This window comes from Gavia stellata, chromosome 2 (genome assembly GCF_030936135.1).
Source record: "Gavia stellata isolate bGavSte3 chromosome 2, bGavSte3.hap2, whole genome shotgun sequence".
NCBI lineage: Eukaryota > Metazoa > Chordata > Aves > Gaviiformes > Gaviidae > Gavia > Gavia stellata.
Window position 1 is genome coordinate 80,187,950 of NC_082595.1, and position 18,887 is coordinate 80,206,836.

Consider the following 18,887-nt stretch of genomic DNA (forward strand, 5'->3'; position numbering starts at 1 on the left):
AAGAGACTGACGGAGGTTCTTTTTGGATCTACTCTGATGTTCACACAGGAAATAAGAGACCCAGTTTAAATCTCAGCGCTAAATCAGAGATTATCATGAGTATCTTTATACCTCAGGGGACTGTTCTAATCATTGTGCTACCTGGTATGATCATGTTAACAGTCACTTTTCCTCTTTAATGAGCTTAAGTTTTTTGAAAAAGACTGACCTGGAGTAGACAGTGAACTCTTAAAGAAGGTTCTTATTTATGAATCCTATGAGGGATAAGTGTAGCATCAGAGACTAGATCCAATCCAAGTGAAGGGCCCAGCAGAACTGAGACATAAAGCCCACCCATCTCCACAATACTTTCTCCTGGCTGTCTCAGGATATCCCACCCCCATGGCTGCTGTTGTTAATCCTTTTGTTAGATATTTAATTCCCCTGTGCATTGTAGTAGATGCCTAAACTCACTGTGGAGTGCTCCTTTATTCTGTGTAGCCAGAGTAGGCAGTGAAATGCTTATTCTATATCCTGTTAGTGGATTTATGCTGAAAATATCCTCTTCATGCTGCTACATTGCAAGGAGAGTTGTTTTGATGGAGAAAATAACATTGTGGGTGACATATGGTAAATACTGAATGCTTTTGTGCCCTTCAACAAAGAAAACTGAATAAGAAAAACCTCAGGGCTTTTATTATTTGATTATCTGATATCGTTTCTGAGACGAGCGATTAATATAAAACACATACAAAGTGACATACCTGTAATTTCTGACAGAAGAAAATTTGTAGCTTTCACATCCGCATTTTGCCTTTCAGACATCCATGAAAGTGTTTTCTCAGCCAGTGTTTTTTTAGCTAATGAGTTATACTGCACTTTATGCTGAATAATGTAACAATTTTGTCCCACGGTAGCACTAAATGACATTTAAGACTTTGTGAAGGCTATTTCTGAATGCACTTTGTGGATTAAAAGGAAATAGTTCCAAAACACAATTGAAAAAATTGCAGAAAACATTGCAAAGTTCCATATATTATCCTGTTCCTTTTCCAAGGATCCTCTTTAAGTGTGTTAGGAATATATGAATGGTAAGATACCCATATATGTGTATATATATAGAGAGAGAGAGAGAAAGAGGGTACTCATTTCAAAATGAGTTAAATGGCAAAAGAGAATCAGTTACTTAATATATTGTAACCATTTTCCACATCCCTACACCAAAGTTTTGCATCAACTTTGAAATAAAAAGAGTGAAGTGAGATAGTCTTTCAACTATATTTCATGTTGTTTGCAAAAAATGTGGCCACAGGATAACCAGCATCGTATAAACTTGACAGTGAAAACATTGCAATGAAATAAGCATCTCATGCTTCATCACCACTGTATGTATAGGTTACTATAATACACTGGATAGAAATCAGTTTTACTTGAAAAATGACAGCAAGCTGCCCCAGGTGTCTAAAAGTGGCTATCTATCTAATATGTTGCTATAGATGTGGATTAGGAAATATCAATAGCTGAAAAGTTATATTAATTCTGTTGAAAACAAAAGTTAGTCTTTGAAAATGTCATTCGAAAGTAATCAGCTGGAGCTGATAATGTAATGATTAGCTGCATATGTATTACAGCTTCACTAAGTGGTCTGAGGGATACTGGCAGATGAATAGATGGATGGGATAATGAAAATATTACATATTCTATGCATGTTACTAGGATGAGAAAATTTCTACCCCAATATTGTATTCCTCTTTGGAAAGATATTTAGATTAAATGCATAGAGAGCTATAGGTATTAATGTAATAGTATTACAACACCTAGTATACAGTGCTACAGTAAACCATGCCCTCAAGAATGACACAGAGTCATTCCTTTAAAAATGAGGAGGGTTCCTGTTGTCTCTTGAAGTAATGGTTAGAAATAGCAGCCTACAAATGAGGAGGGAGATGTGGTATTAAGGTCACCTTGGCAAGAACTCCGACTTCACCTTCTCTGTTGGTGCTCTGGCTGACCTTTGGCTAGGACTAAAGAACTCAGGAAAAGCAGCAGAGGAATTTTGGAATTTTATCCCCCTTTCCCTCCAGCCCATGTTTTGCAGAGACTTGCTCTTTTCAGCAATGTATACAAATGAGGAACACTGATTACCCTAGGGTCTTCAGGCATCTGGTGAGGGAAGAGTGTCTAGCATTAACTTCTGCCTCATCTACTTTTAAGCACGTACGTCATTAGGCACTAGTGTGAAGCTATGTTGAGTATAAGACATCCTTCTTCAAGGATGAAAGGACAAAACGGAATTAAGTAATTTTTACAATTCAACACTTATCGTGCAAAATATTTGTTTACACCTTCAGTATGTTTTTGGGAAGATTCAGCCATATTTAGTGTATTTTATGAAAAAATAAAATCTTTGCATAAGGTAGGCCTTAAAACAGCAATATGATGCACATTTTTTAACAAAAAGAATAATGAAACCAGGGAAGGAAGAAGGTAAGCATCACATTACATTTTTAAACTGAGTTTGTATGTCTAAAAATACACTTTAATTCAGATGGAACTCTGGGTTTGACATAGGACTCACTGGATGATTGAATAGCATGGCCTGTGCCATGAAGCCAAAACTGACAATGGTAGTGGTCCAACCTGATATTATAAAAATACAGATTTAGGAAGACCATATTTTCTGAAATTGTGATGAGAATTTACACGATCTGATGGACTAGTAATTTTAAAATGGCTGTTTATATTTCACCAGTTTCTGTTTCAGCCTGTGCATTTAGTTTCTCTTTAAATCGAGTAAATAAATCTATGTTCGGGGATATTCTAGGCTTATCCTTTAACTTGCTTGACTATACTCAGTTTAAACATCTCAACAGTCTTGGCTATTTAATATGTCCCAGGCACAACTTCTAATTTATTTCCAGGCACTGTTAAAGTATATTACTTCCAGTGGTATAATTTTTAAAGGACATATATCATGTGTTTCCTATTCTTCTTTTTTGCAGTATTCTGTCAGTGCTCTATTTATCTTGCAGAATAGGTCAACTTCTTATAGGTGCACTGTAATACATGTCATTTTAAAAGAGATTCTTTATTGCTTGTTGCTACTATGATTGCCTAGGAGAGTAGTAGAGTTCCATTAGAAACTACAGCTTGCATTTGAGCCTTTACAAAGATTTATTCCAGGATTTCTGGAATGTTTTATGAGGGGCAAACTTTTATATAGGTTTACAGCTGCATTTTATCTTTTTTTAGATAAAAAAGAAAATAGCTCTTTCTATCTAAAAGTAATTAAAATAAACCACTATAAACTCTAAGCAATACAAGACATAGCATCATTTCAAAACTGAAAAGGAACTTAGTTCCTAAATCACGTGTTTGTTTTAGAAAGGTAAGTGCATTCATTTCTTACTGCTCAAAGATTAACTGCTGTGAGATGATATAAATTGCCTTAGTTTCTGTGATTTCAGAGTCATTACCCTGATTTTCTCATAATAGACACTAAATACTTTGCTAGAAGTGATCCTTCGTCATTATTTAACTGACATTTAATGCTGCTAACTAGTTCAGGGCAGCTGCATGACTTGTAACGTCTAAGAGGAAGCTGCTTATCAGCATTTGCTGAACAGGGATTAATTTACACCATAGAACAGATTGTGTATGTGAATTGTAAAAAGTCACATCTCAGGGTTTTTTCACCCTGTGAAATCCCACATTCAGAAGGCTGAACCCTTGCTATGGAAAGTCAAATAACACTAGAATTTGCTGTACTGTTCTAAGGCTTTGAAAAAAGATGCAAGGAAAGGGAGGCTCTAAAAACCCATTACAGAGATGTAGGAAAATGGATAAAACATGTTTCAAATAGCTCTAGAATGAGATATGTTTAAATATGTGTAGCTTATTCTTGGTCACTTAACAGCTGTACAAATATTGAATAGCAGACTTCCCTTAGAACAAACATAGATATCATGGAGGAAAAATTGTAGAAAACCTTCACCTGGAAATTGCTTAGCTGAGTTGTACTTCCCCTGAAGGGATGTCTTCCCCTGAATCATCCCCGAGGCAGCAATAGCCCAGCGGGGCATGGGGAGCTGGTTCTCCCAGAAGGGACCTGCAAACATGCTCTGACTGTCACGGTTTTGCTTAAAGCCTATGCTACTGCTAAATGCTTCCCTGTGACTGATGCTGTACTGAAAATACTACCCTAGATATTTAGGTCTCATTTACATCTTACTTAACCTTCATCTCTGTCATCTAAAGCACTAATAAGACAATTGAATTGCACAGCTGATACTGAGATGTGCAAAGCTGTGGGCATTTGCAGGCATTTCCATAGAATTTAAGAGGACAAAACAGTGAACAGACAGACATAACTAATCCAATTATATCTGTGCTGACTAAGAAATTAAAATGAAATGGAAATCCTGTAGGAAACTTGGAAAATGGATGTCAGAAATATTGACCTATGGGTCTTAAATACCTATGGGTCTTAAAGGATTACATTTTAATAACTTTGCTTTATGATTACCCCTGATTTATCTGAGGTCCATTTCTGAGAACTTTGTGCCTGTACTTCATCCTTAATAACACTTTGTAGTGATATTGATAGAACATCTACATGAGACATCTTCAAAACAATGGCATCCTTTAAATCAGCTTAATATAATCAACGAGATCATTGTGAAATACTGGCGAGGGAAAAGGTACCTTGACATCAAGTCTAGGATGTATTTGCCCTTCTCTCACCTCTCCTAAATCAATGGGAGGCCAGTCACACATTCTACTACCTTGCCAACAGAAGAGTTTTATTTTTCATTTAAAAAAAGTCAAACAGGTTTCATCTCAGTTTTTGCTTTATATAGCCTCAAAACAGTAGCAAAAGCTCTAAGCAAAAATTTACAGAGCAACCACAGTTTATTTTTTAAAAAATAATGCTGCCTGACTAAGCAACTGTGAAATAAAAAATGTCAAAATAAAACTGCATGTTCAAAATATTTCAACTCCTTTTACATTCACATTATGGTACAGTGTTTTATAAATAATGCTAGGCTAGCATGCCTGCCTCATTTATTCAGACTTTTTTTTGTATGTCTTAAACTCATGAGAGTACCAGGCCTTACTTAATGCTCACCATTCAAATCCCATCTTGAACAAAACAAAGTGTTTGGTTTTCTCTTTGGCTGTTCAAAAGAGACACTAAAAACATTTCCCGGGTCAGTGAGTCAAGTTCCCACTGCAGCAAGCAATCACGTCTTATAATCTCATCAATAAATTTATCTCTATTTTAATATTGATTATGTTCAAAGCTGAAAAAATGGGTTCAAACTTAAAAAAAGTATATGCATTTGCTAGTAGTATTCTCTTAAGCCACAGATATTGGCACTTGGACAGTCATGCATCGAAGTCTAACACAACCCAATAATTAGCATTTAACTACCTCAAATCTTTCTCGCCTTAGTACAGAAGCAAAAAACCAGAGAGAGACACACACACAAAAAAAAGACAAAAAAGAGGCAATGATTATCTACATAAAAAACTAGAATGTGCTGATGCAGATATTGGCTGCTGGTGGTATGTCTTAAAAGTAATTTTTTCGGTGTTTACAGATTTTGTACCATGTTGTAAGTTGAAAGCACAGCTCAAGACTATTGATTTCAGTTACAGTTGTTACTGATTGGTGTTTTTGCATAACCTGTACCCAGATACTTAATTTCGGGCATCCAAGTCCCCCCTCCAGCCCCATGTAGAATGCTCTCTAATGTGGCTATTTTGACTTAAATAATTTGTCAGCACTATGTAAGAATTATGAAGCAACAGCAGGCTTGTTCAGTGGCATCTGTCTGCCTTTTCCACAAAGCCATCTGTCCTTTTTTTACCACCTTTCCCCCCATTTACTTCCAAACTTACAGTTTCTGCAGTCTGGGAACCATTTCCATAGCCTTGTTCATTCAGTCTTGTGAACGAGGGAAGCATTCTAAGGAAAGAAGTGTGGAATCACACAATTTCAGATTACATACAGATTAGATTTGTACAGGCAAACTTAATTATGGTATTTCCTAACTACTGAATGGATGACTTTTCAATTTTAATATTATTTAATATAATTTTAGTTTAGTATTAAACAGACCAACTGAAAAAGTAGAAATTCTGTCACTTAAAACCATGTCTATCTTAATTTAAATCAGAAATAGATTATTAGTTAAATCAGAAATAGATTATAAACTGCTTTAGAGCCAGTTATGGACCTTTTTCCCTCTGCACGTGAGCTTCAGCTGTGAATAATGTAGAGACTCAGGACTCAGAATCTAGTTGTATAGTATGAAATAAATTATCATATAGGTATCATTTGATCCCATTTTTATGCCTTTTTATAAATCCTGATCTTCAGATTCCAGATACTCTCTTATTTTTATTATTGTGTTGCTGCCTTGTAGTATTAAATTATATTATACATTCAGTTCTTTTATATGTATATTATTACATTCAGTTGTCTATTATTGAGGACTGGGAAAGGTTTTAAAATGAGTATTGGATAGAGGAGGTAGAGAATTGACTCACAGATAGTGGTGTCACATAACAGGTAAAAGAAATGAGGGTACTGCCTCTTTTGTGCTCTAGTCTCAGTACTCTGGAAACTGTGATGACTGCAAAGCAAACAATGGTAGAGATGTGATAGCGAGGATTTCAGGAGTGGCAGCACTGAAGTGGTGAAGGTGAAAGCAAAAAAAAAAAAGCAACTTGTGGATATGTGGGTGTCTTACAGAGCTCTTAAAGGACTTCAGACTCAAAGCATTTCTCAAAGCATTTATTAGCTCTAGCAGTCAGCATGCAACTAAGTCAATGTAAGGATGGTGGCGAAAGGAAAGCATCTCAGAATGACAGTCTGCCTTCTGTGTCAGTTATGGGTTGGGATTGAAGACAGCTCCCCAGAGGGAGCACAGAAGGCAGCCAGGAAGCACCAAGACATTCTGTTGTGGGAGGGATGGTGGGGAGCTACTTTAGCTCAATAGAGTAAGAAGAAAGACTTAGAGAAGCAAAGAAATAAGTGAAAGCCCCCGAACACTCACTTCTATTTTCAGCTTCTCAGAAAAACCAAATCAGAGCCTATTACATACCAGGGCTCTATGTTGTAACAAGAAAAAAACCCCAAAACTTTCTTTCCCCCCAACTCCTCAGCCATCCATAATGAAAAGAGAGGAATAGGAGCCTCTGAATTTTATCATCAAACTGAGAAATCTCTGGATAAACCACTCATTAGTGGTTCATAAGTCAAGCTGCTACTATGTGTGATGGGAAGGGAAAACAGCCCAAGACTTTAAAACCTAGATACAGTAAATATGCACAATTTAATATGCTTCTGGTACTTAAAATTCCACACGATGCATTATATGTCAACGGACATACCTCTGAAGCTGTACGTTTTAGATATTCAGTAACTTTCAGCAGAGGGTATGTTTTTTAATCTATATAGCACATCAAGCAAGTCTCCGTTGCAGTTTCTGAGAAGACCCTTAATCCTGTGTCATTTTCCCGTGCCAAATACAAACGTTCAAAGAAGATGTGAAATTTCACAGATGTGTATTACCCAGATGCAGACTGTTGCCAGTGTGCATATGATGTTGCTTTTTGAACTCGGACCACTTTTCTGTCCTCGGACCTACCATTCTTCATGGGCACAACCACCCACTTACGGAAAATCTTTTTGTGTGCCTAACAAAACCACCACATAGCATGAGGAAAAATGCCTGTGCTTATAAAGATCGTGTAAAAAGAAATGACACATGAGGAATCTCACCACCTCTTTAAACCCCTCGGCAGGTTTATGCCCTCTTTTTAAAAGGCCTCCACAGTTAGGGGTGGGGGAGCGCGGTGTGGAGCTGTGCTCAGGACTGAGCTCCAGGGGCCGGGTCAGACCCTTCCCGTGTGCAATGCTGACCTGCGGCATCTCCGATACAGCCGTAGCTTTTATCATTAAATACCTACCTTTTAAAACACCCTGTTAGCTGACCAACGTTCCTCCTATTACACCCTCGGCCAGTGTGACCCCCTGACCCGGATTAACGTGATCTTTATCTCCTTTGCCAGTTCGAAATCCAGTGGATGGTGATTCACTGCGACCCCCTGCGACCCCAGCGCGAAGGCTGCGGCGAGCTGCCGGCCCGGGTGAGAGCCGAGCCCTGCCCTGCCCTGCCCTGCCGAGCCCTGCCCTGCCCTGCCGAGCCCTGCCGAGCCCTGCCCTGCCGAGCCCTGCCCTGCCCTGCCGAGCCCTGCCGAGCCCTGCCCTGCCGAGCCCTGCCCTGCCGAGCCCTGCCGAGCCCTGCCCTGCCCAGCCCGCCTGCCACCGAGTCCCTGCCTGCTGCCTGCCGGCGGCAGCCCGCAGGAGCCTCATTTTTTCTCCCCCTTTCCGGCCCGAGATGCCTGTTTTTACCATACCTGCCTGGAATTCGGTGCCTTTAGAAATCCAACCCCCCAGAGCAGCAGCAGCCTCATTTTAACCCTCCCATGACTTAGTCTCTCCCTCCCCTCACCCGCTGCTTGGGTGGGAGACTTCTGAAAGCTGTGCCTTGCAGACGGGAGGGATTTTCGCAGCCGCCTTCCCGCAGCTGCCGCCTTCCCGGGCAGCCTGACGGCGGGAGACCCGTGGCGGGGTTGGGGGCGGGAGGTGAGGGTCGGTGCCCAAAGCGACAGAAGCAGGGCAAAGGGTTAAGGCGCTGCTGGCATTCAGTCCTCCCCTTCCCAGCCTTCAGCTTTCCTCCAATCCCCGCGACCCTCCCCAAGGCGTTAGCAAGCAGCCGTGAGGGGCTGCAGCGGGGCTCACCTTTCGGCCGCCCGCCCCAGCAGCCGCAGGCCGCTCCCTCCACCGCCATGGCCCGGGCTCTGCGGGGGCTCCTGCCTCTGGGGCTTTTCCTGCAGGTTGTTTGCCTCTGCCTGGCTCAAGTAAGTTTATTCCGACTTTGACTCTGTTTTTCTCCCTCGCAGATAAGCCAGACAGTAATCGAGGTAAGTGTGAGGGAAGGGACGGTGCTCCGTGCTCAGGGAAAGGGTGCGGGTGAAGAGAGACAGAAGGCCGCGCTCTGTCACGCCCTGGCACCGGCGGCACGCTGGAGGGTTTTCGACCCTTTTCTCCCCCACAGTAGCTGTAGCTGACCCTGACACGGTGCTGGCAAAGGCGAGTTGACCATAGGGCGGTGGGTGCCGTGTGCATGTGCCTAGTACGGTGCTAGCCGGTGGGCATCAGGCAGGCAGCCGCTGAGGTGGTGGGGCTTGAGCTCCATCTACAACTACTGCTGGATGGATTATTACTGGGAAGACTGGTGTGTGGAGGAAAGGTGTCCAGAGCAGCAGCGCTGGGGGGAGAGGGAGGCCAGGCACAGGGCCCTGGCAGGGTGCGGGCCAGCCTCCTGCTCACAGAGCACCGTTGTGGGGCTGGGGCCAGAGCTCCCTCCGAGGAGAACAGAGCCCCCCATTATAGGCACGGAGACCTGTAAAAGCCTTTCTCTAGGCTTCCACAGGCCGGTGGCGCCTCCCGCCTCCCCCTTGGGAGCCTGGTGCTTTGAGAAAGCTCCTCTGTAGATGCTAATGTAATCCTGAGGAGCCAGGGGAGACCGCTGAGCCCAGCAGTAAAGTAGGGAAAGGGTTGTTTTAAATTTTCTTTGCTTGCACGAACTGTTAGGAAGACTGTCTCCTTTGTGTTGGCTGAGTGAGTAATTAGAGTAGCTTAGTGAATTTCAGTGTTTGATTCGCAAAGATCAGTCTTCTAATTTCCGCCACCCTGGCGTTGCCATACGGCTTTCAGATCCTGCTGGGTTGGGGAGTCGAGCCCCCTCCGCCTTTCCCTGGCTCTGCCAGCATTGTGGGGTGCAGGAGGGCGGCTGGGCCCGGGGAGGGGGATTTAACACCTCATCCCTGTTCTGCCTGTGAGAGGAGTGTTTCTGGTCATCACAGTGACAGCTGAGATGGGATATAGGGCCCGTGGGTCCTGACATGCGTGGAGTGAGGACACAGCTCCTCATCACAGCTGTGACCCCCTGACTAACCCATAGAAGCTGCCTCTCATTGTGCCAGTCCCCCCAGACTTGCTCTTGCAGGTTTGTCAGGATCTAATTGCTCCTTTTTTATTTCTTACTCTTTGTCAGAGAGGTCTCCCTGGTCCACCAGGCCCCCCGGGTCCACCAGGGCCACCAGGAGTTCCCGGTATTGATGGCATCGATGTAAGTGTTTCCCATGCCCTGCCTAGGAAATAGGAAATGCCTCGAGCTGTACCTGCATTGTCCTCACCGTCAGCATTTGATCCTAAGGAGTTTGAATTTATCTGGAGATCCACATAAGAATTGATGGGTCTCACACTCTGTAGCGGGCCAAGGCGAGGGGAGAAGGTGGCCTTTCAGATTATCTCTGATATGAAAAATACAGGATTATTTATTTTATGTAATCAGTATCATATGCCAAGATTATTTGCCTTAAATGGGATGTAGGGGTTTTATAATTACAATCTCAAAAGAGATTATGTAATATCACTCTACTAAACTGTGGTAAGGATTTTTGGTGTTATTCTTGATGCTACTATGTATTTCCCCCCAATTCCTGTGAGAAGTTTCTGTGATGACTTCTGTTAGTCTGTAACAGAGATCATGTGGGTTTAATATTAATTTCCTACAATAAGAATCAGTTTGGGATTATTCCTGATAATCTGTAAATCAGTGTTTTACATGAGAGACTGTAAAAGGTCACTGTAGCTCTGACTAATACCTTCCTTTTTGATATCTTGTTAGGGGGAGAGAGGTCCGAACGGCCCCCCTGGTCCACCAGTAAGTGATTTCAGCTACTTTGCATTCGCCTCTGTGGGAGAAGAGGTTTTGAGTTTTGTGTCTGCTTCCCTCTCTGAAACATGCTTAACTGTCTGTTTAAATCCTGAAGGGTCCAGATGGGGATGCAGGCAAACCAGGATCCCCTGGCTTGCCTGGAGAGCCGGGAGCTGATGTGAGTACACTTGATTTTCTGGAATTTCCTCTTTTTTTTTTTAATTTTTTTATTTAAGAAAAATACTTGGTTTTAGTCTATTTCTGTAGAGGCATGACCTCCTTTAAAGGTCTCTGGCTTCCTCACTGCAGCCGGTGAGTGCCAGGCGCTTCTCTCCAAGCTGAAAGATGCTCTGTTGGAGGAGCACAGCCAGGCTGAGGGCGGCCGGGGCGGCGGCTGAGGAACAGCCCGAGGACTGTTGAGTGCTGCCACCCTGCTCTGGAGAGGACGCTGGGCAGCCGTGCTGCCTGCTGCACCCTCCCGAAGCAGCCTCAGGTCAGCTCCCTGCGGGGCGAACAGCAGGGCAGCGAGGGCAAGAGGAGGCTCCAAGCCCAGGCCTGGGCAGGAGGGTCCGCTGCGGCCGAGGGGCACCAGCGGCGCCCGGGAGACCGGCCCGGCCCCGAGCCGGCAGGGGGCGCCCGTCGCAGCTCCCTGACGGTCGGCGCCGCGGGTCGGCAGGGCGGGCCGGCCGCTTCCGGGCGGTTGGTGTGTAATGCCTGAGGGGGTTGCGTGGAGGGGTTGTTTTTGGTAATTTTAGGTCTCGTTCGCTAAAACGGAGAAAATAGGAAGGAAAAAAAAAAAATCAGATCGGCCCTACAGGCCTGATGTTACAGCGAAGTGTTATTACAAAAAAACAACCTCCCAGACTTCAGCCACTGCAGAGCCTGTACCTGCTGATGTAGCTTCCTTTCTCTGTGGAAAATAATATGGAAGAATAAAGTTTCAACATTATCTAGGGTTCATGGCCTGTTAGGTTGTATCTCGTGAATAAATTCGTAGCAATAAAAACACTTTCATACCTTTTTTGGAAACTCTTTGTATGAGAGCAGTGTTTGAAAGCATTTCTTGCCGTGAAGCAAGATTGTTACATTAGTACTTAGATCTTACGCCAGGAAGTAGGCAAGCTCATGTTTATGTTATGTAAGTGGTAGAATACTTTTATAATTTAAAACGTCAAAAATAAAAATTATACACAGCAAACCAGTATATTAGAGAATATTATAAATTATATAAGTGAAAAAGCCTAATATTTATTAAAGATAGCAATGCTGTTAGAGGTTAATTTTTAATTTGCTTTTGAACATGGAGCTGAAACAGTCTTTACTTAAACTGTTCAGATTTAAAATCTGTAAGAGGAAATGGGCTTGCCATGAGTGGTATCTCATACCACTTCATTTTTTCCTGAAAACAATAAAGGACCACAACACATTTGGACATGTCAAAAAGCTATAAGCAGATCTTTAAAAATCATTGCCTCTTATAATTTTCACTTAAGGCATAGTTTTCTTTTCCTTGCCAGAATTCGTGGTAACACAACCAGGTGAAACAGAACGTTTTAAACAGCTCAGCTTTTGATATTTGTTCGCACTTGCATATTCCCTCCTGTTAGTGGATGAGTGAAACTGTAATACTAGAATACTGTGTTCTGAAGTGGTGAACCTTTTTTATTTTCACTTGAAGACAAAACATGGGACCTTAATGTACTCCCACTGTGCATTCAACTTTTAATTGGGGTTTTAGATTTATACCTTCTTCCATGTTTAACTGGTGAGGCAGTTCTGACTTTTTAAATCTCGTTTTTCTTTCGCGAACTATTTCAGTGTCAGGTTTAATAGACTGAGTAAAGATACTGTACAGTAATTGCCTGTAATGATCATGTAAGCTTTCGGAAGCAAATTATCAGAGAATACATCCCTTTGGGTGAACACTGAATTGCTGGAAGTGTCCCCCCAAAAAAAAGTATTGGACAAACATAAAAGCAAGGCTATTCTTATGGATATCTGGAAATTTCTAAGCCATAAAAGCTGGTTAAAATTTTGGAAACAAAAGAAAACAGAGGAACTCCAAATGAATTCCTAGTTATAATATCATGGCTGATTTTTAATTTTAGCTAGGTAGACAGGTGTGGTTCAAAGACTAACCTCAAATCCAGCCTGGCAGCTTTGTTGATTTTTTTTTTTTTTTTTTTTTTTTTTGTCAGTGAATGGTTTATTTAAAATGGAAAACACTGACAGTTGTTTTTAACCTGAGCTGTGAACTAAATTCATCAGTCTCCCATTAAGAGGAAATAAGATCATGTGAGATCATGTGTTTAGTTTAATTGTGATTTAACTGAATAATTTTTGAGGGACACATATCACAGACACTGATGCTTGTGACCAGAAGCTAGTACTTGGAACTTGGGCAGTTCTATCTGTACATGTAAGTCATTTGAATTGTAAGTCTCCTGCAGTTACTTATTTAATAGCTTCATTATTCTATGTTTTAGAATGTTTTCTGCTGTGATTAAGAAAACCACGTAACCTTTGCATTAACATTGTATACATTACTTCCAAAGGGATTCACAGGACCTGATGGCTCACGTGGAGCCACAGGACCAAAAGGACAGAAGGTAAGAACAAAATTATGCATGAAATGGGATTTTTTTTAAGCAGGTTTTTTGTTTGTCTCTATGCAACTAATGAGAAACTGCAGCCTTTCTTACGACATTAAAACATCTATAGAATACAGACCCACTGGGACCTTTTTATATGGTACAAAGTGACTTCCATTCCCCCAGTCAGCAGTAAGGAATGGTAGCATTACATTTATGACATTAAGGTTGAGCATCCTCAGTAATGGTGAGGCTCTTTCCATGGTGTTGTACTGTAATTGTCATAGTAATACGCAGTGGGAATTGGAACAGTGAAACCTGACTTCATCAGCAATCAGAAAATTGAAATATACATCAGAAGTCAAAGTAACCAGCATGTTTGAATTATTTTTTTGGGGAGGAAAAAAAGGCCTGAGGCTGTATCTTTTTAATATTGAGAAAGTCTTCCCTTTCTATCAAGTCTCACTGAAACCAGCATAGCATAAATGAAGTGAATAATACTTGCAGAATATGTCCACTAATGATACCCTCCAAATGGTGAGAGCATCTTCCTGTATGTTGTTTGCAAAACTTTATGCTAATGCCTATTGAAAAATTCAATTTTTGTCTTTTAAAGGGTGAGCCAGGGCAGCCAGGTGCTCGTGGATTTCCAGTAAGTAATAAAATTCGTACATGAAGAGGCTTTTTAGACCTTAAGTATCAATTCTTACCATTAAACGTAGTGAAGAAAAGCCAGAAACTATTTCTGAGGTTGCAAAGAACTCATAAGATATTGAAGTAGTACATTAAGGAACCTTTTTGTCTTTATATCAAAGTGTGCAGATATTACTGGAAGGACATGTTTGGTTTCTATGCTGTAGAAAAGAAAGTAGTGTGTGTGATGTGGTCACAAGTTTTCGACGCATACCATTGTTTTCCATCTCTTTGTGAAAATGCTGTAGAGACAGGAGAGCCTATGTTTTATTTACATAAATTAGTCTACAGTTATTCCTGTTTCAGCTCCTTGCCATGCGTTTAAATGGGATCACTGAAGTGTAAATGCTGTATGGGATCCTGTGCCTATGTTCCATACGAAAACAAGACAAAATATGAGAAATGACATGTGAAGGGTACTGTTCCAGTTGGCATGCAGGTGGATTTAATATCCATCTTTGGGGGCTGAAAATAATTGTGAATTTTAGGAATTTTACAGGGTTGAAGAACTGTATGATGGTTGGCATGTAGAAACTTGGATTATACAGGAAACCAGGAAAAATCTCAAGGAAAATTAATATTGGAACAAGGTGACTGGCATGAAATTGTAATAGGGCTGCACATAATTAAAATTTAATTAAAAATTAGATTCATTTTGGAGAAGTTATTGACATTAAATAGAAGAGGCATTGTATTCTGATATAGCATTCCTTGCTGTGAAATTCTGTATCTTCAGCTGTATCTTTGTATTTTTGACCCTGTCCCATTAACTTTCATTAAATTTATATTAAACAATCATTTTTATACTTGGCCAGACAGGAAATCATAATGTTATTCTTGAAGACATTATAGACATGTTCAAGCTTAAGATGAATCATTCTATGTGGACATTTGCGTTTAATTTTAACGGATGCTGTTTCTTACCTGAAAATCTGGAAAATAGGTAATACTTTTATAATGGCTCGTCAATCTGTAGACTCAACATATGAGCTAAATTTAGTCACAGAAAATAGCAGAACTGAGGTAGCTTCTAGGTAGACTGAAAGCCCTACGTTTTTCTGTTAGGGGTTTGAGGTTTTTTGGTTTTTTGTTTGTTTCTTTATTTTAATTTTTTGCTGTCAAGTAGATGGGGAAATAATTTCTGGGTCATTTGCAATGCATTTTAAAATGTGTAGTTAGAATGAAGAGGTAGCTTATCTCTGTCAGATATGTTACTCGGATGATATAGAAAAAAGAGTACATGAAAAGAACTACTATGGGAGATGAAAAAATGGGGAATTAAAGCTGAATTACTGAAATACTAGGTTAAAATACTGTCGTATTTTAGCCTGTCAACTGAAATAAGAACTGACTTGGGGAAAATATACCTGATTTTACCTCACCATTAACAGATTAATGTGAGAATGAATAATTTAAGAGCCTTCAGAAAAAGTAGGTGTATAAAATATATATATATAAAGAGGGTTAATCTCAACTTAGAAGTGGAGATGTTGCTAAGGGAAAGCAGCAAACTGGACCAACTTGTCAAAGCAGAATGCTGATTCCATTCAGAGCAGCACTTACCTGATTCAGGCCTTTTGCGACCATATTTTGAGACTGTAAAAGCAATAAACCTGATAAGATTTTGGACCCTTGTTCAAAGTTTAGTGATTTTTGTTTGCCCTGAGTCTTTCAGTCTTAAGGTGATTAACGCTTCAGCGAACCTCAGTAGGGATTGCCTTTGGAGTTGTTCTGCCTCTGCTTAATAAGCAACTGGACCTTGTATTTAAAGGTGAACCTGCAGGAATATTTATAATGAGGAAATGAAAGTTCTTAGTTATTTAAAGGTAAAGAAAAGATGGATATACTTAGTCACCTCATGTCATTACCCTTGTAATTACTAAGGTTAAGGTTAATCCTTAGACCTCACATTTTAGGAAGAAGCCTAGTGTTTGATTTTGTAGCTCCATGGTTGTTAACCCATATATGCTGAATCCATATGGAAAGATTAATGCTCAAAATAAATCTCTTGGGGAAATCCTGTTTATACAGGTTTTCCTTTTGATGAATGGCTTTAAGCTGCTGAAGAAATAGAGCAGTTAGTGGAAGTTTCTCAAAATGACCAGTTATCTCACCTTTATTGAGGTTAAACATAGCGTAATGAAACCTGATTAAAAAAAAAAAAGGGTAGAAGTGGTAGTGCTGGAGTGTGGTGGTTCTAATTCTCAGATTCAGAGACTTTTTGAGAAAGTCTTACTACAAACGTGAACTAACGGGTCTGTTTAACCTTTGCAGGTCCTTGGTTTGATCCATGAGACCTCATTTACTAGAAATGTAGTGAGCACACTTATAAATCTGAATACTAGTTACATGATTAATTGAGTATTTAGGTGTAATTATGCACTGCTTTGAATTCAGTCAGTGGCCTTTTGCAAGTGGAGTAGTCTCTGGATGGTTATCCAAAGACTTCATTTTTACAAAAACCCCTTGCTTAAGTTGTTAAAATGCTCAGTGCAAACAGAAAGTCAGAAGCCTTGGTTACAACATTAATTAGTTTTAAATTATTATCACTGTTTTTCAAACTCATCCAGTGGATTTTATTGGCCAAGTTAGGACTTCACAGTAACTGAAACAAAGAATATTAAGTATCTGCAGTTTTATATGCAGCATTTGCTTTTCTGCTTCCGTCACCCTTTCTTCCCCAGAATGTATCCGGGCAATCTTCAGTTATTTTCTTTTACTCTCCTTCTCTATTTTTTCTTGCTTCATCATTTCATTTTAGTTTATTCTCTTTGTCTCATCTCTTTTGTGGGTAGTGTCTCAAATGACAGATTTACAAATTTAGTAGAATACTTCTGATGAATCCAAGTAATTTACCACCAAATACGCTGATGTCTCTGATGTGGCTCTGGTAAATGAACCTGCGGCTGCTACATTCAGTGCATGTATTGCACCCTTCAGTTCATTCACTCTGTTAAGTTCCCTCTCACTTTTCTGTTAGCTGATATATTGCTAGTGTTTTACAGATCTGACATATGGGTAGGATTGTGTGCATTTAGTGATGGAGAAATTGAAAATATTTTAAGATCTGAAGCACAGCTTCTGGCACAGGGTACACATACAAATACAGGTATCTGACTCTTCGTGGTGAATGGCAGCAGGTCCGCATTGACGATGTGGAGGTACTTACCAGATCTATAGGGTGAGTGTCTCTGAACCAGGTGATTACAGACTGTGGGTTACTGCCCATGCCCGTGCACTCCATGTGCTCCACGGGTCTGATAAGTACCTCCAAAGTAGGCATCTGGGGATGTAAGACTGCAGTCCCAGGCTGCATGGAACGGCTTTCCCTTTAGGACACAGACAGAGGCAGGAACCTGGGCAGCTGGTTGGGATCGTGAACTGCTCTTTGTAGGTCCTTACTGGCTGATTGCCCTGGAGCTCTCAACTCTGCAACTTGGTCTGCTTGCAGGGAGTTCATGGCTAGAAGGGTGGAGTAGCTGGGTGAGGTGGAGGCATGGATTGCTGGGGGACAGCCCCTGCTTTTTGGAGTCCTAATTAGGAGGGTGAGGAAATGCAATGGAGTGGGCAGAGGTGGGGACTGGCTTCTCCTGGGCCTGTGTGTGGGCTGGACATCATAGCTGTAGCTGCTTCTTTTGGTATCACCAACTTTCTCTGACACTGTTAAGGGCATGTTAGCAAGGGGTACTCCAATGAGAACCTGTGAGTAGTTGGTTTCCTTCTTTCAGAGGCAGGTGATATTATAATATCAGATATATGATGCAGTGAAAGGTTGATTTGTATAGTCAAATATAGACATGTATAATATCATGAATTGCAGCAAGGGAGCATTAAGTAATAGCAAAGGAATTATGTAGGTTATGCAAGATGAAAAAGTTTACTTTCTGCTGTGTATTAAATGGTTAAAATGGAATGACTCTAACAAATGCTTGAAATTTTCCCTGTGTTATACCAAGTTTTCTAAAGACAGCCTTGCAGATACAATCCTGGTGTGGTATTCTGTGGCTTTTAAACTCCACTCAGCCCAGGTGCTTTATTACATCAAATCTCCTGAAGATTTAAGTATGTCTGTGATTTTTGTATGCCAGTGTTTCGTACACATCATTGACACTGTTATCCATAAAATTATCCATTTGCTTTAATAATGCAAGATGGAGGGATCTGTTTTCTTAGAGGGACTATATTGTCCAAATAGGCAGAAACACATTTGTATCTTGGATACTTCTCATTAAAATGATTCAGAGCAATACTGATGGAAACTCTAAACAGGAGCAGTTTGATGTTCTTTCTGATTACCAGAAAGTGCTAGTTTAATGGATCTAGACCTCAGGAAAGCACTGGTAAAAACAAAAAAAAAATTCTTTTTTATTATCAATTTAAATGCATTGTTAGAAGGAAATGATTATAGCATAGATGTGTTTATCATGGTACTTGATAATTAGCCAAACGCCAAGGCTTTAATGTCTTCATTCCTTGTGGAAGTATATGTGTTTGTAAGTATGTGTAAATAAATGCTCTTGCAAGGCAACTTAGTAATTTGATTTTTCTTGGGATATTGATTACCTAATAATAAAATCAATATTTAACATTAGTTTAAAAAGTTTTCAAAATTATTTTGCAGAATAAAACATCAGGTTTTTTGAACCTTTTTATCCCAAACACTCTGTTCTTGGCAAACAGCTTGACTAGGTGTGGAACCCTCCCCACATTTCTGACCTTTTTTCATATTTCACATTTCACAGGGCAAAGGGCTTCTTGGACCACCTGTAAGTATCCTTTTTACAATTCATAAAAAGGCTGTTTAATGACTGTTTAAATATTCGAT

General features: G+C 40.6%; 1 protein-coding gene across 1 annotated transcript in view; it reads left to right on the forward strand.

Annotated features, from left to right (window-relative positions):
- Positions 1-18,887, forward strand: part of COL9A1 (collagen type IX alpha 1 chain) — a 77,431-nt gene that overhangs the window by 11,205 nt on the left and 47,339 nt on the right. The window contains exons 6-13 of the mRNA XM_059835416.1: positions 8,062-8,139; positions 8,956-8,976; positions 10,113-10,187; positions 10,749-10,784; positions 10,894-10,956; positions 13,334-13,387; positions 13,986-14,021; positions 18,805-18,828. Of these exons, the coding sequence (XP_059691399.1) occupies positions 8,062-8,139; positions 8,956-8,976; positions 10,113-10,187; positions 10,749-10,784; positions 10,894-10,956; positions 13,334-13,387; positions 13,986-14,021; positions 18,805-18,828 (387 nt within the window). The remainder of the gene's footprint in view (positions 1-8,061; positions 8,140-8,955; positions 8,977-10,112; positions 10,188-10,748; positions 10,785-10,893; positions 10,957-13,333; positions 13,388-13,985; positions 14,022-18,804; positions 18,829-18,887) is intronic.